Source organism: Oryzias latipes, chromosome 3, assembly GCF_053564925.1.
Source record: "Oryzias latipes strain Hd-rR chromosome 3, Olatipes_Hd-rR_3.1".
In the NCBI taxonomy this organism is placed as follows: Eukaryota; Metazoa; Chordata; class Actinopteri; order Beloniformes; family Adrianichthyidae; genus Oryzias; species Oryzias latipes.
The window spans coordinates 41066066-41087756 of record NC_136239.1 but is presented as its reverse complement, the minus strand read 5'-3'; the positions used below and the strand labels follow the sequence as shown (position 1 = coordinate 41087756).

The following is a 21691-nucleotide window of genomic DNA, read 5'->3' as shown; positions in this document are numbered from 1 at the left end:
TTATATCTAATCTATATACTATCATACACAGCTGTGCACTTCATTCACACAAAACCACTCATACAATGCTTGTGCTTGTACAGAAAGTACAAAAATGTTATCAATTAATTTAACCAGTCAGTGTCTTTCATGTCTGTCTTAGATCTAGTGTTAGCATGCACAGCAATGTTAACATCTTAGGACAGGGGTCCCCAAACTGCGGCCCGCGGGCTGACCCCTGCCCGCCCACCCATTTGTCCCAGCCCCCTGAACGATAGCAGATAGAGACCCTTTTTGTTTGCATTATTATTTCTTTAGGCTGGCCACGTGATCAAGACTCATGGAAACATGGAAAACAGAATCTCTGGTGTAGTTTCCTCATGTCAATAAAGTGTATTTGATCATAGTAGTGGGTTGAAAGGCTGTCATCTGGACTTGGTTTTTAAAATTCAAGATGTTTCACCTCTTATCCAAAAGGCTTTGTCAATTCTGAAATAGCTGGTAGAAGAGCTGGTTTATTTGTGCTGATGGGGGAGGAGTCAGACCTGAAACAGGATAGTGTTGTTTCCGTGGCCTACATGGTTTTAGGTCATTAGGAGTCCTTTGTTTGCAGCTGGAGTTGGGGAGACGGTGGCTACCCTCCCCAACCTGGCCATTTCTTTCAGCAGTTCATGACCAGATAAAACTGGTTTGGTTTGTTTGGGTTTCAACACTGCAGTTTCAGGTCTGACTCCTTCCCCATGAAGAACAGAGCTTTATGGGAACACGGCTCCCATGAAGGAGCCATGTTCTTGTTTTTCCCTCCAAACAGCGGCTCTAAAAGAGCTGTTTCATTCGTGATTGGCTCATAATTATTGCAACAGAATTTAGCCGCTGGAGGACGTAGATCACAGTTTTTAGTTAGAATAAGACCCTAAAAACCACAGCACTATATAAGTATTTAACACCAGAACTTTTTAAGGACTTTATTAAAAAGGGGGTAAATTAGCTGTGTTGGAAAAAATCGATTCGTGGATATCGAGATCATTTGGTGATATTTGTATGGAAATATATTTGTATCAAAATGCTGTCAGGACTATATTAATTGATTTATCTATGAGCGTCCTTTTAACGTCTGACTCTTGTTTTCCACTTTAAACTCCCACCGCTAGTTGGCTGCCCCCCCTACTGAGCCTCTTTGAGCAGCTTTACACCTCACAAAACAACTACAAGATCTCAGGGAAAATCAGCTTGTTTTATTGTTGAACAACACTAAACATTTAGCTTTTACTTGGAATGGGCACCAAACCGAAACTCTGTGCCATGTTGCTGCCAGTAACATATCAAAACATGGATTACGGTGCTTTTTAGTGGTCCAGATAGGATTGAGTGAAGCACTGCTGCTGCACAGCGGCTAATGCAGTCAAAACGCTGTCGGCAAAGCGGGCAAAAGTTTTAGGTTTGGTTAAGCGACCTGATGGATCAGAGTGATGTGTTCAATGCTCTGAAAAAAGGCCAACGTCGTGGCGATGAGCGTTATTTTTTTACTTCCGCGTGTGAGAAAGTGGAGCTGCAGCGGTGCAGACTTTCACGTAAACAAAGCATCTTAGCCATTTGAGGCAAATGTCCTTCCCCTTGTCACATTGCCTCATTATCACACTTTATTGTTTATGGAAAGAATTTGTGTTTTTTCCCCTCACTTAGCACCATTCAGGCTCCAGAACCGTTTAAAAATACTGGATAAGCTACATTAAGCAATGTTGAAAATAAACCACTTTATTTCCTCAATCTCCTCAATTTTATTACAGATGTATTAATATTCAGGTAAAGTTTTCCTAAGTCTTTCTTTAAATACAATAATGGATACGTATCATATTGCTAGGCTCCTGCCAATACCCACCCCTAGGGTGAATACTTTTGCAAATTTCTGCTTTCTACTTCAAAAAATAAAGTTTAATGTAAATATTTTTCTCATTTTATTTCATCAACATAGACGTTTGGGTTCTAAAGTTTAATAAAAATTCAAATCAAACAAGCTAAGGAAGTCAAACTGCTGTGTTTAACACTAGATCAAACAATGTCATGGACCACACAGATAAGCAACATTGTTGATAAGTGAAAACATTTCAATAATTACATGCAATGCTTATTATATGTTAACAGAAACAAGAAGATTGGTTCTCCAGTCTTTAGTCTTGTGTAGCTTGGACCATTGTCCTGTTTGGTCAAGTGCAGCTAGACTGGATCTGGGTTGTCCTTTAGGACCGATATCAACTGAATGCATCAAAGTCTGTCATGAATGAAAGCCAACGACAGATTTGTGTGTAGTCTGGTTCTGTCTGGACATCAGATCTGGACGTTGCAAAGACCGCACAGCATCGCAGTTACTGCCGGCTGTTCTAGATGTGATTTTATTACAAGAAGAGCCTCTGATGTTACTTTACTCTTAACACAAGTTAAATCACTCAAAAACAGCCATTTATAGAGCGATTTGTTACTGGAATATATTGCCTCTAGAAATATTGGTAATAAGCAGAGTAGATTTCAAACTCGAAAGAAGTCAGTGATTCATAATGATATTACATAAAATAAGTGATTTATCTTTTCTCATTTGAGAAACTCACACCATGCATTTTTTTAATGTTTGAAATTTGTAAAAACTTTTTAAGTAAATGAATGTGCTATGTATTAGTTGTCATGTTTATTCAAAACTCCTGTAATAATGTGTGTATTTTTAGTAGTGGACCCCAGAAAGAAGAGTTTTTACATTGGTAAAAACTAATGGGGGTCCTTAAATAAACCAATAAACCAAAACATGAACAAAACATTGACTTTAAGGCTGCAATGTAACCAAATTTGTAAAAAGTCAAGAGAGTAAATACTTTTTTAAGGCACTAGAGAAATGTTGGTAACTGCAACAACTATACAGGATGAAAACTGTCAACTGAAAACAACTGTAATATCTGTAAAAACAGAAACTGCAACAATGACTAATAGAAGGAGACAAACACTGGAACATGTGTTTGACAAAAATTACCTATTTTTAAACAACTTGACAAAACTGGATGTTCTTTGGAAGTTTTGACTTTGTGACACAAAAGAAAAATCCACAAAGATCTGATGACACATCTGATGTTTGCTTGGTGTTTGTTGCAGGAAGAGCGAAAGGAAAAAAAGAGGAGGGCTGAGCGTTTCCTCAATGAAATGGTAAGTCTGTTTCAGCCAATCAGAACTTTTTTCCACTTTAAGGAGAAACTTACAAATTCTTCACGTAAATTCTGAAAATGCAGGTTTTCCAGATCAGATGAGTAAACATGACAGAATCTGAGGAAAAGAGAATTCAGTCAGAAGATTGACTTTCAGCTGAATTTAGTTTCTTTAACTTCACCTTTTTCATGCATTCATGAACAGTTTGGATTGTGATTCCTCAGACTTAAGATGAGTGACAGATTCAGATCCATTCATTTCTGAAGCTGTAGATCCCAACAGAGGTTGTCCTGACGCCTCACATAAAAACAATGAGATTTATTAATCGTAATGTTATATTGCACTTCAAAACAGATTATTACAACTTGTGAGTGTCTGAGAGCCAATCGCCCAGTTTGAATCAGAAATAAAAACAATCTGACTTTTTACAATATTTTATAACCCAAAAAAAGATGAACGAGGACCCTGGTAGAAAGAAGTTGTGTGTAAGTTCCTCGGGTACCTCCCTTCTTTGGTAGTAATTTTGTAAGGAACATGTTTACTATTGACTATACAAAATGTACAAAAAAACTATCAATTATATAAAATCAAAAACGTTAATTAAAAAATCAACTGTTTTCGGTTCTAAACATCCTCATTAACACAGTTCAGTTAACACTATTGAATTATAACTATTTAACACTAAAAATTCTTACATTTTACACATCTTTAACCTCCATCAAAGGGTTCTTCTGAACACGGCTTCTCTTGTCTACTTCTTACTGCTGCTTCCTCTGGTACAGCTGAGACCATGGCCGGCCCTCCCTATACGCGAATTACGCAGCTGCGTAGGGCCCCCGTCACCACCAGGGCCCCGAAGTGGCGACAAAAATTAAATAAAAAAGACCAAAATGAATGTTGTGCAAAAGAAAGTTGCCTGCACTTTAATGATCCCCCCCATCAGCACACCTGAACCAATCTGGAAACCCAAATAATGACGTTACACCACTCTTAGCAACGATTGGTCAACATATTTTTTTTAATTCTTTTTATATTGAGCTTCAAACAAACACATACATGGTCAACGTAATTGCATCTGAGCCTGGCAAAGTATGCATTTGCGAGCGCAGTTTGTTTCAATAGAGTTGGGGAAAAGAAAAAAAACGAGCGCATTTTTTTAAGCTGATCAAAGCGACAACAAGAAAACCTCCTGCCACAGAGATTTTATCCATCAGGAGCTGAAAACAGATAAAGAACTTCAACACCAATCACAAGGTAAGTTTGAAGTATGTTTTTTACATTATCCAGTATTTCTGTGCAGCTGCGCAATCAATCTGAGGTGAAGTTTGCACATATACCCCGTTTGTCGTAATTTCCAATGGAAAACTGGAAAATAATTCTGATACCCAAATTTCCAAGACCAAGATTTCCGGACATGACCTTCTAAAACGGAGGAGTGTAGAGAAGAGTAAATAATGAAAACGGTATGATGGCTGATAAATGTTTTAACTCACGTTATCATATTGTTTAATTGTTTTGCTAACACATATTTTCGTTCTGCATTTTCCGGTTTATGTCAGTATAAAAACTGCTGTTTATCTGTTATAGAGTAAACAGTCTGGTAGTCTGACTTTTTCAATAATGTGTGTGTATTAAAATCTTGCCTTGGCATGAAATATGGAGAATCAAAACTACCAAATACAAATGGGAAATAAATGTTCTCATTTATAAATGACAAACAAAATAAATGTACTAATTATAAAATTATGAACATACAAAATAATAGATAAAGAAGTGTATAAATGCTTATATTTCCATTTATACTCAAATAAGTGTTCAGATTTATTATTAATAAATAGGTACATTTTTTTCTTATTTGTATTTTGCAGTTTTGGTTTTACATAATGAGGATGTTTTGCACAGTTCCGTCTCAGCCGACAGTTTCTTCTGCTCTCAAAAAGTATTGGTAATTTTTTTTTAAAACAGTGTCTGCATAAACACTTTTCTCACAAACAGCAGTTGAAGAGAATGGAGCCCCAACTGTTCATAATTAAATCAATAAATATGACCTCATGCAAATAATCAAACAATAAATCTCTTATAAATATAAAAAAAGATCATAAAATTGTGGAAAAACCTGCACACAGATTTTAAATGAGCCAATATTGTCACGATGTGGGGTTGGCTCGAGAGCCGGTAGGACCCAGATGTAGAGGCGGAGACACGCGGATCAGGGACTAGTGGATTTAATACAAAAAAAACAAACAAAAAGCGCTGCAGAGCAGGTTTACAGAACAAAACAAAAACTTACTTGGCGTGGCTTGAAACATGAAAACGCGAGCGTGGCGAGGAACATGAAACTAGACAGGATGACATGAACACCATAACAGAGGTAATGAACCAGCACAGGAGGAAGGCAGAGACAAGACTTAAATGCAGACAGGGCAGACAAGACACAGGTGAACACGATCAGGGCAGATGGGGACCAAAGGAAGTAAAACACAAGAAACAAGACAAGCCAGGAAACCTTTCAAAATAAAACAGGAAACAGAACCAAAACAAGACAGAACAAGAACCAATACGAAAAACAAGACACAACAAACTCAAAACATGACAAATATATTATTAGTATTCTGCTATAGATATTTTATTAGCTTTATCATTGATTATTGTATAATAATAATTCTTGTTTTTTTAGCTGCAGAAGAAACTCCTGTCACCACATCTTCTGTTGAAAGGGAAACATTTGACTGTTTGACTTTTCACTGTTTGCTTTTATTGAAGTTCTGTATCTCATGTTCCAGAGGCTCCAAGAGAGGCATGTATGGAAGAGGAGCCGACTGGATCCAAAATTCCACCAACCTCAAATCCAATTGGTCCAGCTGAACGGCCAACCACACTCTCTGATCCAGTAAGAATGGATTTGGTGCAAAGAGGTCCTTTTCAGACTGATGAAGACTATGACTTTCCAAAATCCCCTCATTGAGCTGTTGTGTTCTTTATGTTGGATTGTTTTATTGTCATTTGATTTGGTATTAAGTTGCTGTTTTTAATAAGTTGGAGTTTTGTGAATGTCATATGTTAAGTGCCTAATGTTACATTAAAAATATCTCTGTCTGTCCGTCCGTCCGTCCGTGCATACATACATTTGTCAGTCATATTTTTTTCTTTGCATTTAAAATTAGTTTGGCACCGCTAAATGAGCATCCAACATGCAGGCAATATACTGTATTCAATTCTTCGGCAGCAACAATAATTCACAAATGTATTAATAAAGAGATCTCATTTATATTACAACAACAGTTGTGTTTTTTTGGTGCTGCTGATCAGTTAGAGGGCCCACAAATTAAATTTCGCTTAGGGCCCCCAGAAGACCAGGGCCGGCCCTGGCTGAGACCCTCAGTATGGCTTGAAGATGCTCATCACTAAGGCTGCCTTTACACTGCATTGTTCAAGTGACACAATTCCGATTTTTTCCTCTCATTTGGCACAGATCGGATATGACCGGTGAATGTGTAAGCAGGACAAAAGCGCATGGATTCCGTTTTTCTCAGATCGGATACAGGCCTCTCTCATATGTGGAAATAAATCGGAAACGAATCGGATACATGCATTTGCGTGTGCCACGTAAGCAGACAAATCGGATATTCCCCAGTAAATGCGAGTCGTATGTCAGTGACGTCAACTCAGGACACCACCAACTGAGATCACATGAATTATTTTTTTTTATTTTTATTTTTCTAACTTGTTCTGTCCAACAGCTGGGCAGGCAGATGAGAGCTGAGGGCCTCTTGTGTTGGACATATTTTACTTTAACAAGAGGGGTTATTAATCTTCAGACAAACCAAAGGTATGTCTGAATAAACCCCTTTTGGAATTGAGGCCAAACTTTATTAATTTCAATCATGTTTGAAAATCTTTGGTGTTGGACCGGACGGAAAATGAAAGAGGGGAAGAAGAGAGAGGGACGCTAGAGAGAGGGGGGGGGGGTAGGGGGTGATAATAGGAGGGGAGGGGGGATAAGACCATGAAGCAGCATAAAGCAACAAGTTTACTGGTTGTTTATCATTACATTAAGGTTCAAATGTAGTACAATAAGGGCGGGGCCTGTCCACACACACACTCAAATGTTATCAACACACCTGTTAGCTGCAAAAATGTCCACCTGTCGACATGTACACAAAAGAGATAGTGTTCACACTGAAGGAAAGAAATCGTCCGCTTTTCAGTTCTTTCCATCCATGCATGTTCGATAGTCGAGAGTGGTAAAACAAACAAGGATTCAACCGGTTTAAAAATACACGGAGTTTATTTCCCTGACAATAGTTCTAAAGCACAGATTAAAACATTAATGCAGATATATCTGGATTCTCAAGTAAAGATCTACTGACGCACAAGTTACATGCGAATTACTCGTAGATTTTCCTAAGAACAATGGAAAACTTTAAAACCAGTCTTTTTAAGATGTGTTTGAATCCCCGCCTTCCGGAAAGATCATGGTCGCTGGTCCTCCGCCCCTGGTCGCTCTGATTCGTCAGCTGATAGCCTGCCTGCTTCCTCTGGCCAATGGCTGACGGCTGCCAGCTTCAGATCTACTCCGCCTCTCGGGGGCCCGTTTCACCGGCGCACACCGTCCGATGATCAAAAGAGTCCCCATCTGGTCAGAGTAAATCATTCCTGGGCAACTCAAGGTTCCTTTTACCGGTATCCAGAGCAAAGGTCAGCTCCAACCTCCACATGAGAACACGAATCTTCACACTTTCCCAGGGGAAGAATCTTCAACCCAGATGGTACGGATGTAGACCATGGCATATTTATTGCACCTATGGAAAACACCTAATTTTGCACAAAGAACATCCTATGTCTTCACAGGATGCTGCAACCATAAAGCAAAAAGGAATGTCACTCGACCATAAATCTGGATAGTTCAAAATAAGTTCACTTCACACTAAGGATAAAGCTGTAACATAATAAAGAATAAGATATTAAAACATACATTTTCTTTTTTTTTTTTTTTTTTTTTTTTTTTTTTTCTTTTTAACTTGTCCTGTCCAACAGCTAGGCAAACAGATGAGAGCTGAGGGCCTCTTGTGTTGGACATATTTTATTTTAACAAGAGGGGTTATTCATCTTCAGACAAACCAAAGGTATGTCTGAATAAACCCCTTTTGTAATTGAGGCCAAACTTTATTAATTTCAATCATGTTTGAAAATCTTTGGTGTTGGACCGGACGGAAAAGGAAAGAGGGGAAGAAGAGAGAGGGACGTTAGAGAGAGGGGGGGGTAGGAGGGTGATAATAGGAGGGGAAGGGGGGTAAGACCATGAAGCAGCATAGAGCAGGCAGGTTTACTGGTTGTTTATCGTTACGGTACGGTTCAAATGTAGTACAAAAAGGGCGGGGCCTGTTCACACACACTCAAATATTATCAACACACCTGCTAGCCGCAAAAATGTCCACATGTCAACATGCACACAAAACAGATAGTGTTCACGAACGCATACCTATGCCTTTAAACCAACTAGTGTGAAATCTTTCATTCAATCATGCAAACTATTAGTGCAAAGGTGAGCTAACACCTGTGCTCAGGTGAGTGTTTATGTTCTTCTAAAATGGATGGTGGAATGTGAAAAGAAGGAGGAGGAGCGCCCAGCCACCCCCACACCCATACCCCCGCCGCAGCAGCAGCGGCAGCCGGAGCCCCCCCAACGCCACACGGGAACAGGCAGGGAACAACCGCCCCCCGGGCGACCAAGACCGCCACCCAGGCCAGGGCCAGCAGGACCGCCGCGAGGCCCCCAGAGCCAGAGAGCAGGGAGGCGCAGAGGGAAAGAGAGCGCCGCCCCAGCCCAGCCAGGAAAGCAGCCCCCCGCCGCGCCGGAAGAGCCCAACGCAGGGCCCCACCGGAGAGGGACGCCCACAGCCCCAGACGAGCACCCCACCACCACCCAGGAGTTCCGGGCATCCCCCCGCCCCGACCCCAGGTACGAGCCAGGACCCCCCAAGGGAGACCCGCTCCGCACTCCAGGCAGCCACCCACCCGGACCACGGTTGGTCCAGGTAGGAGCAAGGCAGGGGCCCGCCGCCCCCGCCCAGGAGGGGGGAACCCCGGGGAAAAAAGGGCGGCCCACAAGGGGTGTTGTAAATATGGCCCGACCAGGCTCAGCCACAGTAGGAAATTTGGCGGGCCCCAGCGCTCAGGGGCCAGGACCAGGACCCACCCCCCAGGGACACGAACACCCCCGGCTCAGGTGTAATATGAACCCCCCCACCGTGCGGAGAGAGCACCGCCGGGCCCAGGGAGCCGGCACCCAAGGGACACGGCCGCCATCGCCAAGAGGCCCGCACCCCCCACCAGGGAAGGGGTAGGGGACAGATGGACCCAGGTCCCACCTTCCTTGTAAAATGTGTGTGCGTGTATGGGTGTTTGAGAGGGTGTTTGTGTGCATGTGTGTGTGTTTATGTTTGAATGTATATATTGAGGGGGGAGGGGTGTGTGTACTAAGGGGGGTGCAGTTAAAATTGGCGGGTAGGGCACTAAGGGGACATCTACTGATTACTCACAGTGATGTCCCCCCACCCTCCCCACCAAGGGGCCCTAAATGTCTAAGGTGCGGTTAAAATTGGCGGGTAGGGTGCCAGGAGAACATCTGTTGCTTGCTGGCAGTGATGTCCAAGCACCCCCCCTACCAAGGACCCTACATGTCTAAAGTGAAAATAAAACCGAAATAAAACCGAAATATTAAGGTGCTTTTTGTGCGCTGATTTTGCTGTCAGCGTGTTACCTTTCGGCCTCAGGCTTCAGACCGTAGTTAGAAATCGCTGTTATGTCCGGTCCGGTCCCGGTCGGGACGCAAACAGTAACTAATCAAGCGGTACACCGTTGCTATGGAACAGGCTAGAAGCCGTTTATTTCTTCAGGGGGCGTGTATGATGGGGACCGCATGTGTGAGCGCGCGCGCATGCTTGTGTGTGTGGGTGTGTAACTTAAGGAGAGAGGGGGGGTGTGAGCGGGGAGCGGGGGACTGTCGGAGAACCGTAAATTAAAAATAAGGTGTCTCGCCCAAAAGTTTTGGAGTCTTTCTTAGCCCACTCTGGAGGCTGAGGGTTCAGAACGGAAAAGTGAACCCCGAGAAATCTCCCGTGTGTTTCTGACTACGGTCGGAAAAGAGAAGTCATCGCGCAGGAAAGGTTCAACACTTGGATCAAACTGTTAGTACAGCACGTCTGCAAACACTTCCTCATTCAAAACTCAGAGAGAGCCGAGCAGCCCTCCTTTTTACTCCCCCGTGCATCCCCCTCTGGAGCGCCCAAGGCAACGCCTCCTTCCGTCACTGCGTTGCCTCCATGACAACCGCAGTCACAAAAGTCCGAAAAAGGTCCGCGGAAGGCGGAAATACTGCTACGTAGTCCTCAGAACGTCTACGTTTGATAGTTTCAGCATTGTATAGTGTAAATGCAAAAATCAGATACGGGTCACTTTTAAAAGATGATGTAAGCGGGTCGTCAAAAAAAATCGGATATAGTCAGAAAATCGGATATGAGCATCAAGACCTGCAGTGTAAATGCGGCCTAAGTCTGGACCGGTACTTGGACTTAATGAAGTTCAAGGTGGAGAACAGCTTTTCGCACATGTATGTGCTCCCAATTTTGAATCTGTGTTGAACGTTTTTTTAGAACGCAAATCAGTAAAAGAGAAACAAAATTCATTTACCATTTTTTATATTTTCTTTTCTAAGATGTTTTGAACATTTAGACCCTGTTCACAAGTTATTGTAGAGCAGCCAGTCACACACTCCTATATTTTCGTAGCTGCATTCAAACTGTGGTTCGTAAAAGAACGGGTGCTGTTCATTGTAGATCGGAATAAGCGTTACGCATACCCGAGATCACAGAAAGCTCAAAAACTACTGGAAATTCATGTTGGCGACTTGTCATTCATGCAGCCAAGAATCTGCACAATAAGTGTGTTTGTGATCACCCAGGTGAACACATCTCTGCGCGGATCACGTGGTGTGCTAAGTATATTTTTGCTCCAACTCAATTAAAAAGCCTATTAATAAGAAAAGGCCACAGACATTACAAAAAAATTAAAATAATTACAAAAGATATAACACGGATCATACTATGGGGGAGAGGGACATTAAAACTCAACTGAATGTTAAGTACAACTCCAACTTCCTGGTCTCGTTCAGTTTTGTTTACTTATCATTTTTTTTAATCTGTCTGGTCAGTGCTTTTTTGTGGCAGAACGAAGTCGGAAGAAGCCAGTGTTAGGAGAGGCTAGCAAGCGCTCACAACATTAGCCTTTTGATGGACACAAAATCCAAGACCATGCGGGAAACGCTGCAATCTGCATCCTGGCTGCATGTAAATATGTGGGAATAACATCAGCCTTTATTTTGTCGGGATACGACTGGAAACACAAATCCACGTGATTGTTTGAACAGTTTCTAAGGACTGAGCAACATTTCTGCTTTGAAAAGTTTGCACACCGCCCAAAAGCCATGTGTGAGCTGCTGGTCCAAGCTCTGCTCTGAGACGGGAGACATGGTTCTCCTGAATTTGGCTGCTTGTTCACGTAGAGCTGAGGGACGGACGGCAATCTAAAGCCTCCCACACGTAAGAAAGCATCCTCCCCGCCCCTAAAACAGAAAGCTATGTCTGGTTGCTCTGCTCAGAGACACGGTCCGCTCCGTCCACCAGCAGCCACGTCCACACCTTGTAGGGTCTGGACGTCAGGGGGCACGAAGCGCTCCTCCCTGCTGCCCCCCTCACGAGGGGTGTCAGAGAAGATAGGAAGGGAGAGGCAAGGAGCCCACAGGGCAAGAGCAGGGGCGGAGGGCAGAGACGTCCGGGCTTTGCACCAGGTGACCGCGGAGCAGCAGGTCAGTCCTGTTTGAGCTCCAAAGCTTTCTCTGAAGCAAAACACCGTCTATGCGTGACATAACCAGAGCAGTAGTGACATATGATCGGAATGAACTGTCTACATGAACAATGATCGGATAAACAATCAGCATAACCAACCTATCTCCATCGGAAAGAAATTTGAATCCAAACAAGTCTGATCGGGGCAGAGTATTCAGAACGGCGTGTTTACATGATGCATTTTTCTTCCGATCAAGCATTCTTTCTGATTAGTTTTGTCCATGTAAATGCAGCTACTGACTTGATTTGAAAATCTGACTTTAGTTCTAACAAAGGAGACTCAAGAAAACAAAGAGCTGGGAAAAGAAAATGAAGATTTTCCCCCAAAAAAATCTTCAAAAACAACAAATCAAATTAATCGATAAAATCGATTTATCGTCCAACACGACAGAACGATGAGAAGAGAGTTTAAAGAAAAGAAACAGAAATCAGTACATAAAATCAACGGAAAACATCACAGGAAGATGCAAAGTTACAGCTTCAACATCAATGATTCCAGGTTTACTTTCAAGCTCTGTTTAAGGCGGGTTTGGAAAGTCTGTAGTGTTGCACATTCTCCAACAGAGGGAGAGATTGTTCCAAAATATACCGGCCTTCACAGAAAGAGCATTTTGTCCCAAGGCTGTTTTTCTGTAGGTGACATCACAGTCACCTCTAGGGGGAGCTCTGGTCTTCAGACCACTGGAAGTTCTTCTCTGAAAGAAATCCCACATTGGAAGTGGGCCGATCCATGATGGTTTTTCCATGGGTCCAGGCAGGTTGGAGGCTGATTCATGTTCCATGCAAAGCCTCATCTTCAAGAGTTTCTGAAATAGTTCTGGGAAAACTGCTGCATTTCTGAAGAAAAACCAGAACATCCAAGAACCCGGCTTCAGTTTCATCTGAGCTGTTTTTGAAGCCTCAAAGGGACGTTTCCATGTTTGGGTGGTGATGTCAGACTGAACCTTTTTTTTTTTTTTTTTTTTTTTCTTAACTTGTCCTGTCCAACAGCTGGGCAGTCAGATGAGAGCTGAGGGCCTCTTGGGTTGGACATATTTTACTTTAACAAGAGGGGTTATTAATCTACAGACAAACCAGAGGTATGTCTGAATAAACCCCTTTTGTAATTGAGGCCAAACTTTATTAATTTCAAACATGTCTGAAAATCTTTGGTGTTGGACCGGACGGAAAAGGAAAGAGGGGAAGAAGAGAGAGGGACGTTAGAGGGAGGGGGGGTAAGGGGTGATAATAGGAGGGGAAGGGGGATAAGACCATGAAGCAGCATAAAGCAACAAGTTTACTGGTTGTTAATCATTATGGTAAGGTTTAAATGTAAAAAAAAAAAAGGGCGGAGCCTGTCCACACACACACTCAAATGTTATAAACACACCTGTTAGTTGCAAAAATGTCCACCTGTCGACATGTACACAAAACAGATAGTGTTCACATGCATACTTGTGCCTTAAAACCAACTAGTGTGAAATATTTCAGTCATTCAGTCTGTTGAGCTAACACCTGTGCTCAGGTGAGTGTTTATGTTCTTCTAAAATGGATGGTGGAACGTGAAAAGAAGGAGGGAGAGTGCCCAGCCATCCCCACCCCAAGACCCCCACCGCACCAGCAGCGGCAGCCGGAATCCCCCCAACGCCACACGGGAACCGGCAGGGAACAACCGCCGCCCGGGCGACCAAGCCCGCCACCCAGGCCAGGGCCAGCAGGGCCGCCGCAAGGCCCCCAGAGCCAGAGAGCAGGGAGGCACGGAGGGAAAGAGAGCGCCGCCCCAGCCCAACCAGGAGAGCAGCCCCCCCGCCGCGCCGGGAGAACCCAACGCAGGGCCCCACCGGAGAAGGACGCCCACAGCCCCAGACGAGCACCCCACCACCACCACCCAGGAGTTCCGGGCATCCCCCCGCCCCAACCCCAGGTACTAGCCAGGACCCCCCAAGGGAGACCCACTCCGCACTCCAGGCAGCCATCCGCCCGGCCCACGGTTGGTCCAGGGAGGAGCGAGGCAGGGGCCCGCCGCCCCCGCCCAGGAGGGGGGAACCACGGGGAAAAAAGAGGGCCCACAAGGGGTGATGTAAATATGGCCCGACCAGGCTCGGCCACAGTTGGAAATTTGGCGGGGCCCAGCACTCAGGAGCAAGGACCAGAACCCACCCCCCAGGGACACGAACACCCCTGGCTCAGATGTAATGTGAACCCCCCCACCGTGCGGAGAGAGCACCGCCGGGCCCAGGAAGCCGGCACCCCGGGGACACGGCCGCCGTTGCAAAGGGGCCCGTACCCCCCACCAGGGAAGAGGCAGGAGACAGATGGTCCTAGGTCCCACCTTCCTTGCAAAATGTGTGTGCGTGTATGTGTGTTTGAGATAGTGTGTGTGTGCATGTGTGTGTGTTTATGTTGGGATGTATATATTGAGGGGGGGAGGGGTGTATGTACTAAGGGGGGTGCAGTTAAAATTGGCGGGTAGGGTGCTAGGAGGACATCTGCTGCTTGCTGGCAGTGATGTCCAAGCACCCCCCCTACCAAGGGCCCTACATGTTTAAGGTGCAAATAAAACCGAAAGAGGGGGGGCCCACTCCATACGGCAACCATAGGAGGGGGGCCACTGCCTAGTAACCCCCCCCCCCAAGGCTCATCGCAGGCTAAGCCCCCCACCCCCTTACCCTATTATGAGGTTATATGAGGAAGGGGGTAAGTTGGGGACAGCCGATAGACTGTCCCCCGGTGGTCCAACAGCTGTCCCCCGCCCCCCCCCCCCCCAACAAGGGGGCCAGGCCCACCCAGCCCAGGGGCCCCACCCCCGGAGGCGCCGACACCCCAGGCCCAGCACCACCCCCCCCCACACAGAGAGAGAGGAGCCAGAAAGCGTTGGCCCCCCCCGGAGCAGGCCCAGGCCCCCACCCCCAAACGCCGGCCCTAGAAGAGCTCTGGTCAGGCCTCGACGGGACCGAGGCAGCCAACCGGCCGGGGAAACCGCCGATGGCCTCAGCGGAGACCCCGACCCGTCAACCCCCCCTGCCCCGTACCAATAGTGCCCCCCCCCCTCCCCCAGAATGCACCCCCCACAGGACAGGGCCGACAAGACCCCCCACCCAACCCCCCCCCAGACCCCGCAGCCGAAGCGGATGACACCCAGAGCGACCGGGGGCCCCAAGAGGGTTGTCCCGTCCCGCCCCAGAGCCAGGGAAGGACCGATCCCAGCCCCAGGTGTAGATGGGAAGCCCATCCAGCGCCGCTGGGCCCCCCCCCCCGAGCAGCGCCCCCCGCCAACCCCCCCCAGTTCTGACCAAAAGCTTTCATCTGTGCTGATGCTCAAATCCGCATCCCATTTTGTTGTCGGAAGTGAAATATTGTTATCTAAATTACATAAAAGTTTGTATATTTTGGAGAGAGTTTTATTCATTGAGAAATTGATCAGAGTGGTAACTACATCTGGTAGCTTTAAATCGTTGTCTCTGTATTTAAACTTTTTAGTAATAATTGATTTAAGTTGCTGATATTCCAAGAAGTTATATATTCCATGTTTGTCTTGAAGTTCCTGGGGAGTTATGAATCTTCTATCAATAATTATATTCTCTAGATGTTTTATGCCCCCTGCTTCCCAAGCTGGGAAGTGGATAATTGTTTTGTTTATGAGGATGTCTGGGTTGTTCCAGATGGGTGTCATTTTGCACGGTTGAATTGATGATTTTGATATTTTGAGAAATTCCCACCAGGCTGTTAAAGTGGCATTTATATTAATACTTTTGAAACAATCCTGTTTTTTAACTATTTGGCTGATAAATGGAAGATCTGACAGGTTGATCTTCCCACATAACGCCTGTTCCAAGTCTAACCATGAGTTGGTTTCTGGATTATTTTTTAACCATTTTAAGATATATTGTAATCTATTTGCAAGAAAGTATTTGTGGAAATAGGTAGTTCTAATCCTCCACAGCTTTTTGCAGATTTTAAAGTTTTTAGACTAATTTTTGCAGGTTTATTGTTCCATAGAAAGCTTGATATGGATGAGTCTAATGTTTTGAACCATTTTAATGGCGGTTGTGTGGGAATCATTGAGAAGAGATAATTAACTTTGGGTAAGATCTTCATTTTTACTGTGGCTACCTTGCCCATAAGGGACAAAGGCAGGTTGGTCCAGCGTGTTAGATCGTCCTGTATGTTTTTCAGTAATGGGGTGTAGTTTAGCTGCACCAGTTCTGATTTTTTGGGGGAAAAATAAATACCTAGATATTTTATATTGCCTGATTTAACTGGTATTGTGAGTCCTTGTTCCGCATTACTGTTCAGTGGTAATAAAACAGACTTATTCCAATTAATGGAATAGTCTGATATAGAAGAGAATTCATTAATGATTGTTGCCGTTTCATTTACAGAATGTATATTACTTAAAAACAGTAATATGTCATCTGCATAGAGACTAATTTTATGATGGCTGTGTTTGGTTTTAATTCCTTTAATACTCTCATTCTGTCTTATTGCTGCAGCTAAAGGCTCGATAAATATTGCAAAAAGAGAGGGGGAGAGTGGGCAACCCTGTCTGAACCTTTTCTGATCACTCTCCTAAAAGATGCAGAACAAGCAAACCTCTGACAAACTCTTTCTCTTTCGGCTTTTCCCATCAGGGGTCGCCACAGCGAATCATCCTTTTCCACCTCACTCTATCATGAACATCTTCTACCCTAACGTTAGCCAACTTCATGTCCTCTGTTAAGACATCCATATATCTCCTCTTTGGCCGTCCTCTTGCCCTCCGGCCAGGCAGCTCCATCTCCAACATCCTTCTACCAATATATCCACTATCCCTCCTCTGAACATGTCCAAACCATCTCAGTCTGGCTTCTCTGACTTTGTCGCTAACACAGGCAACATGAGCTGTCCCTCTGATGTACTCGTTCCTTATCCTGTCAAACCTCTGACAAACTGTCATAGATTTATTTACTGATGTGTGTGTGTGTGGGGGGGGTCTCCAACAGGCTCAGTGGAACGACTTTGTTCTTATTGGTAAAAAGGACCTAAAGGATCAACAGGAAGATTTCATCAAGAAACTGAAAGCAGAAGAGCTTGTAGTTGAGGTGAGTTTCCCAAATTATGAAGATGATGAGATGAAGACAGAGAACTCAGACGTGTGTGTTTCCGTGCACATGTGTGTTCATGTATGTGTAGGAAGAAGAGGATGATGGCAACATTTATTATGGACTGAGAGCAAACAAAGAGTTGATGAACGCTAAACTTTGCCTCCCTAAAGACTCTTCCATGAACAAGAGTGACGATGTGGAGAGCAAACGTCCAGTAACCAGGTAACACACACACACCCACCCACACCCACCCACACCCACACCCACACCCCCACACACACACACACACACACACACACACACACACACACACACACACACACACACACACACACACACACACACACACACACACACACACACACACACACACACACACACACACACACACACACACACACACACACACACACACACACACACACACACACACACACACACACACACACACACACACACACACACACACACACACACACACACACACACACACACACACACACACACACACACACACACACACACACACACACACACACACACACACACACACACACACACACACACACACACACACACACACACACACACACACACACACACACACACACACACACACACCAATATAAAGACTCGTGCATATCCACATGCACAAAGGCTTAGACTAGTTAACAGTGTAATTTTAGCCTGTTTAAAAACAAAAGGTTTTGAAATCACTGAAAATATCCTAAAGATCTTATGTAACGATCTGTGGATTGAAACAAAATCAGGAATTTAAAATATTTACAGTAATGTAAAATATTCTTTTTTTATATTCACGGCCCTCCTTTTCTTATTGAAATAAAATGTTTTATTTTTTAAATTTTCTAGAATGCAGCAGGATGAGAAAGTCTGAAAACGTGTCTCACTGTCAATGTTTCTATAGTCTGAACTTTATCACACTTTTGTTTTTCCCTCAGGATCCTAATTGTTGAATCCATTCTCAATGAGACAAAGATAGACACAGGAGGTGAGTAGGAGCTGCTGTTTTTTTAGGTTTATCATAAACACATCATCAGCATAGAAAATGTGCAGCAGTGCAGCATCTTCTCACAGAGATATGTTGTTATTTCTGACAGAAGGTCTGGAGGATCTGATGAAAAATGGCGTGTTTGAAAAACACTTCTGCTTGTATGAGGTGAGTCTGATCCAGAGAAAACTGCTGCTCTGTGGAAAGTTGAGGCTCTAATGGTTTGAAAGAGAAACTCAGACTTGGATTTGATCCCAAGAGAAGATTGAAGTCTAAACAAGAGTTCCCATCAAACTTGACTTGGATCAAAAACTTCAACTTGGCTCCTCAGAGACTTGTTTTTGTCTCAAACTTAAAGGAGTAAAACAGTGACTTGAACCTTGAATCAAACTCATTGATGACTCTGTATCACAGACTTTACTTTGATTTGAACTTGTGACGTTGTCGTGGACCCTTCAGGGACAAACTTGTCAGTCTAAATAATCAATGCTAAAGTCAGAGTGTCCTCTAATCTTTGGTTGAAACTAGAAAATGTTTGACATTTGCATTTCCTCAAATGAAACATTTTCAAATACATTACAAGGAATATAATGTGCATCATTTACAAAAATCATGGCCCTGGTTGCCTGGGAGGTGGGGGGGCTGCACACTTGCCTAGCAGGACGCAGGAGTTCCTTGGTCGGTTTCATCTGGGCGCGGGGAGAGCGGTGGCTGCTGGTCGGGATCAGAGGACAGGGTCCATGTTGGGTGTTAATCTGCTGGCTACCCCACTGGAGACCCCCCCATTGTACCTGCAGCACAAAAACTGCACGCCCACACCAAGCTACATAGGTGGGATTGGGAAGTGGCAGCCAGTCTTGACCCGCCTGAGTCCTCTCTGGACAGCCTGGATTGTGGGGATCCTGTTGGCCGGAGCAGTAGCAGGGGGGTCGATTGGCCGGCAAAGGTTACTGTGTGGTGACAGGGGGCAACCAGAAGAATGTGTGTGAGAGTGTGTAGGTGGGGCCCGCTGGGGCACACCCTCCCCTCTGCAGGATGGGGAGGGCACTGTGGGCAGATACGGGAGGAAAATTCAGGGAGATGTAGGTTGAAGGGGGTTTTAGGGGGGTAGTGTAGTGTGGGGGGTAGGGGTGGAGTTGTGGTTGCATCATTATCTTTGCGGCCCCCGCGTTGGGCGCCTGGTTCTCCTTTGGCCTGTGCTGATGAGACTCCAAATGGGTGGTGGGTGGCTCCTGGGTCTTCTGGGTCCTGGCTCCCCCTTTGGCCCACGTCTGTGTGTCCAGCGCCCCCTGGCCCAGATCTCTGCCGTCCGGTACGGCTGAGCCCACCTTACCTGTGGCTTTGGCCTTGGGGTCCTGATGTTACCCGTGCTCTGTGGTGCTGGAGGGGACCTGTTGGGGGGCCTCTGATGCACCTGGCCGGGTGGGTGGGTCCTTATGCCGGGGGTGCTCTGGGATCCATGGGGTTTCTCTCCCCCTCTCTCCATTTCTGGCTGATTGGGCTGAGGAGGATTTGGTCCCCCTGATGACTTCTACATGGATCTACTTTAAAACTTTAGAAGTTTTGACTTTGTGACACAAAAGAAAAATCCACAATGATGACGTGTTTTGATCTGATGTTTGTTTCAGGAAGAGCGAAAGAATAAAAAGAAGTGGGCTAAGCGTTTCCTCAAAGAAATGGTAAGTGTTTTCCAGCCAATCAGAACTTTTCCACTTCAAGGAGAAAACTTACAAATTCTTTATGCAAATTCTAAAAATGCAGGTTTTCCAGATCAGGGGCCTCATTTATAAAACTTTGCGTAGGATTTGCGTCAGAAGTGGCGTATGGATGAAACATAGGACGATTTATAAAACCGTGCGCACGCACATCCTACGCATCTTTCCCTTAATAAATCACAACCAATTCTAAATGTAGCGCAGCTTTTGCGGCTTCATGACACGCCCATAGTTGCCCATAAATAGTCCGTGAAATGCTCACAAATTAATATTCATTGATTGCGAAACCATGGCAAACACGGAGAGGAAATCAAAAAAACGTAACTTCACTCAATGTGAAGTAGAAGTTATCGTTGGCGAGGTGGAAAAGAGGAGAAAATTGTTGTTTGGAGGGCCCGGTTGGGCATTACTAATGCCAAAAAGGCACGTGAGCGGCAAACGGTGGCAGACGCCGTAAATGCTGTAGCCTCACAACCTCGGACCGTGGCCGAAAAAAAAAAAGAAATGGTCGGAAATCATAGTCGCGACAAAAAAAAAACCCCCGCTAGCGCTCCATTGGGGGGGGGGCACCGGAGCGCCAGATGCGTCCGGTGTCTCCCCCCCCCCCTGTATTTTTTATATCTGTTTTCTGTCTCTTTGGTTCTTCGTTGTAAAAACTCTTTGTAGAGACAGTTTTTCTTTTTACAGGCATTTTGTAGCCTCTTTGTGACCCAGGGGCATTGACTATAATTTGTTTTTTTCTAAATGCTTTAATAGGACAATTTATTTATTAAATAATGATTCAAATATTTTTAAGAAGCATTCATAGGCCTCATTAACGCATTGTTTGTCGTAAATTTCATCCCAATTTTGGGCTGATAAATCATTTTTAATGCATTTATGGATTCCTCACATTTAACCCTTCTGTACTGTGTTGACTGGGTCTAGTGATTTTTGGAAATAAACTTATACTGTACGTATACTGTTTTCTTTACAGATTTTATTAGTTATACTTTCAAGTATATTGTCAATCACAGTTAACAAGCTTTTTAACACCTGGAATTTCAGGGTATTATGAACATACAGTGCCACTCCTCCTCCACCCGTATTGAGTCTATTGTTGGATCTTAGTTCATAGCCATCTAAATCAAAGTCCATAACTCCCTTTTCTGTGTTAAACCTAGTTTCTCATATTGCTATTACACTAAATGGATGTAAGAATGTATGTAAATGTTCCTTGATATTGTTAAAGTTTCTATACATGCTTCTGCTATTAATGTGGATAATTGACAATTTATATTTAGTCTCAACGTTCTGGTTGTAGTGATCCTCAGTATAGTAACAGCAATCATCCTTGATGGTGGGGAAAAAGTTGTTGATTGGATGAGTGTCATGCTCTATGTCCTGTATATTATGAGCAGTGTACTCAAAAGTCCTTAGCATCAGTTGATCCAGATCCGTTAGCTTCTATGATGTTTGGCTGACATCCATGCAGTTAAGTTATTGTTCCTCATGGTTGTGTCTGAGAGTTTGTTACCTTGATATCCCAGAAGCGGCGATTACTGATATCTGTCCAGGTTCGGGATAATCCTGGCCAAAGAAAGAATCCGGTGCACAACAAACAAGATCAACATTTTGGAAACACAGTTGGAACGGGAACTACAGGACTTCACAGAACGACACTCGCTTGACAAAGAAACAGAGCCAAACCTGAGAGGACATCTACGCAACGTACACAACAGTCAGTACGAAAAAACAAAAACACGTCACATAGCAAAACTTGAAAAACTAATAGCCAAAGCAGCAAAACAGCAAGAACACAAAAACCCCATAAATGATAAATGGATCTGCAAT

General features: G+C 44.3%; 1 protein-coding gene across 9 annotated transcripts in view; it reads left to right on the top strand.

Moving 5' to 3' along the window:
- Positions 1-21691, top strand: part of LOC105357636 (uncharacterized) — a 545012-nt gene that overhangs the window by 7569 nt on the left and 515752 nt on the right. For 8 of the 9 annotated variants that reach the window (XM_078944705.1, XM_023953741.2, XM_078944711.1 and 5 more), the window contains 6 exons: positions 3115-3165; positions 17033-17131; positions 17223-17356; positions 18094-18143; positions 18253-18311; positions 19772-19822. In XM_078944705.1, coding sequence (XP_078800831.1) covers positions 3115-3165; positions 17033-17131; positions 17223-17356; positions 18094-18143; positions 18253-18311; positions 19772-19822 — 444 coding nt within the window. The remainder of the gene's footprint in view (positions 1-3114; positions 3166-17032; positions 17132-17222; positions 17357-18093; positions 18144-18252; positions 18312-19771; positions 19823-21691) is intronic. The other variant, XM_078944708.1, reaches the window with a different exon arrangement.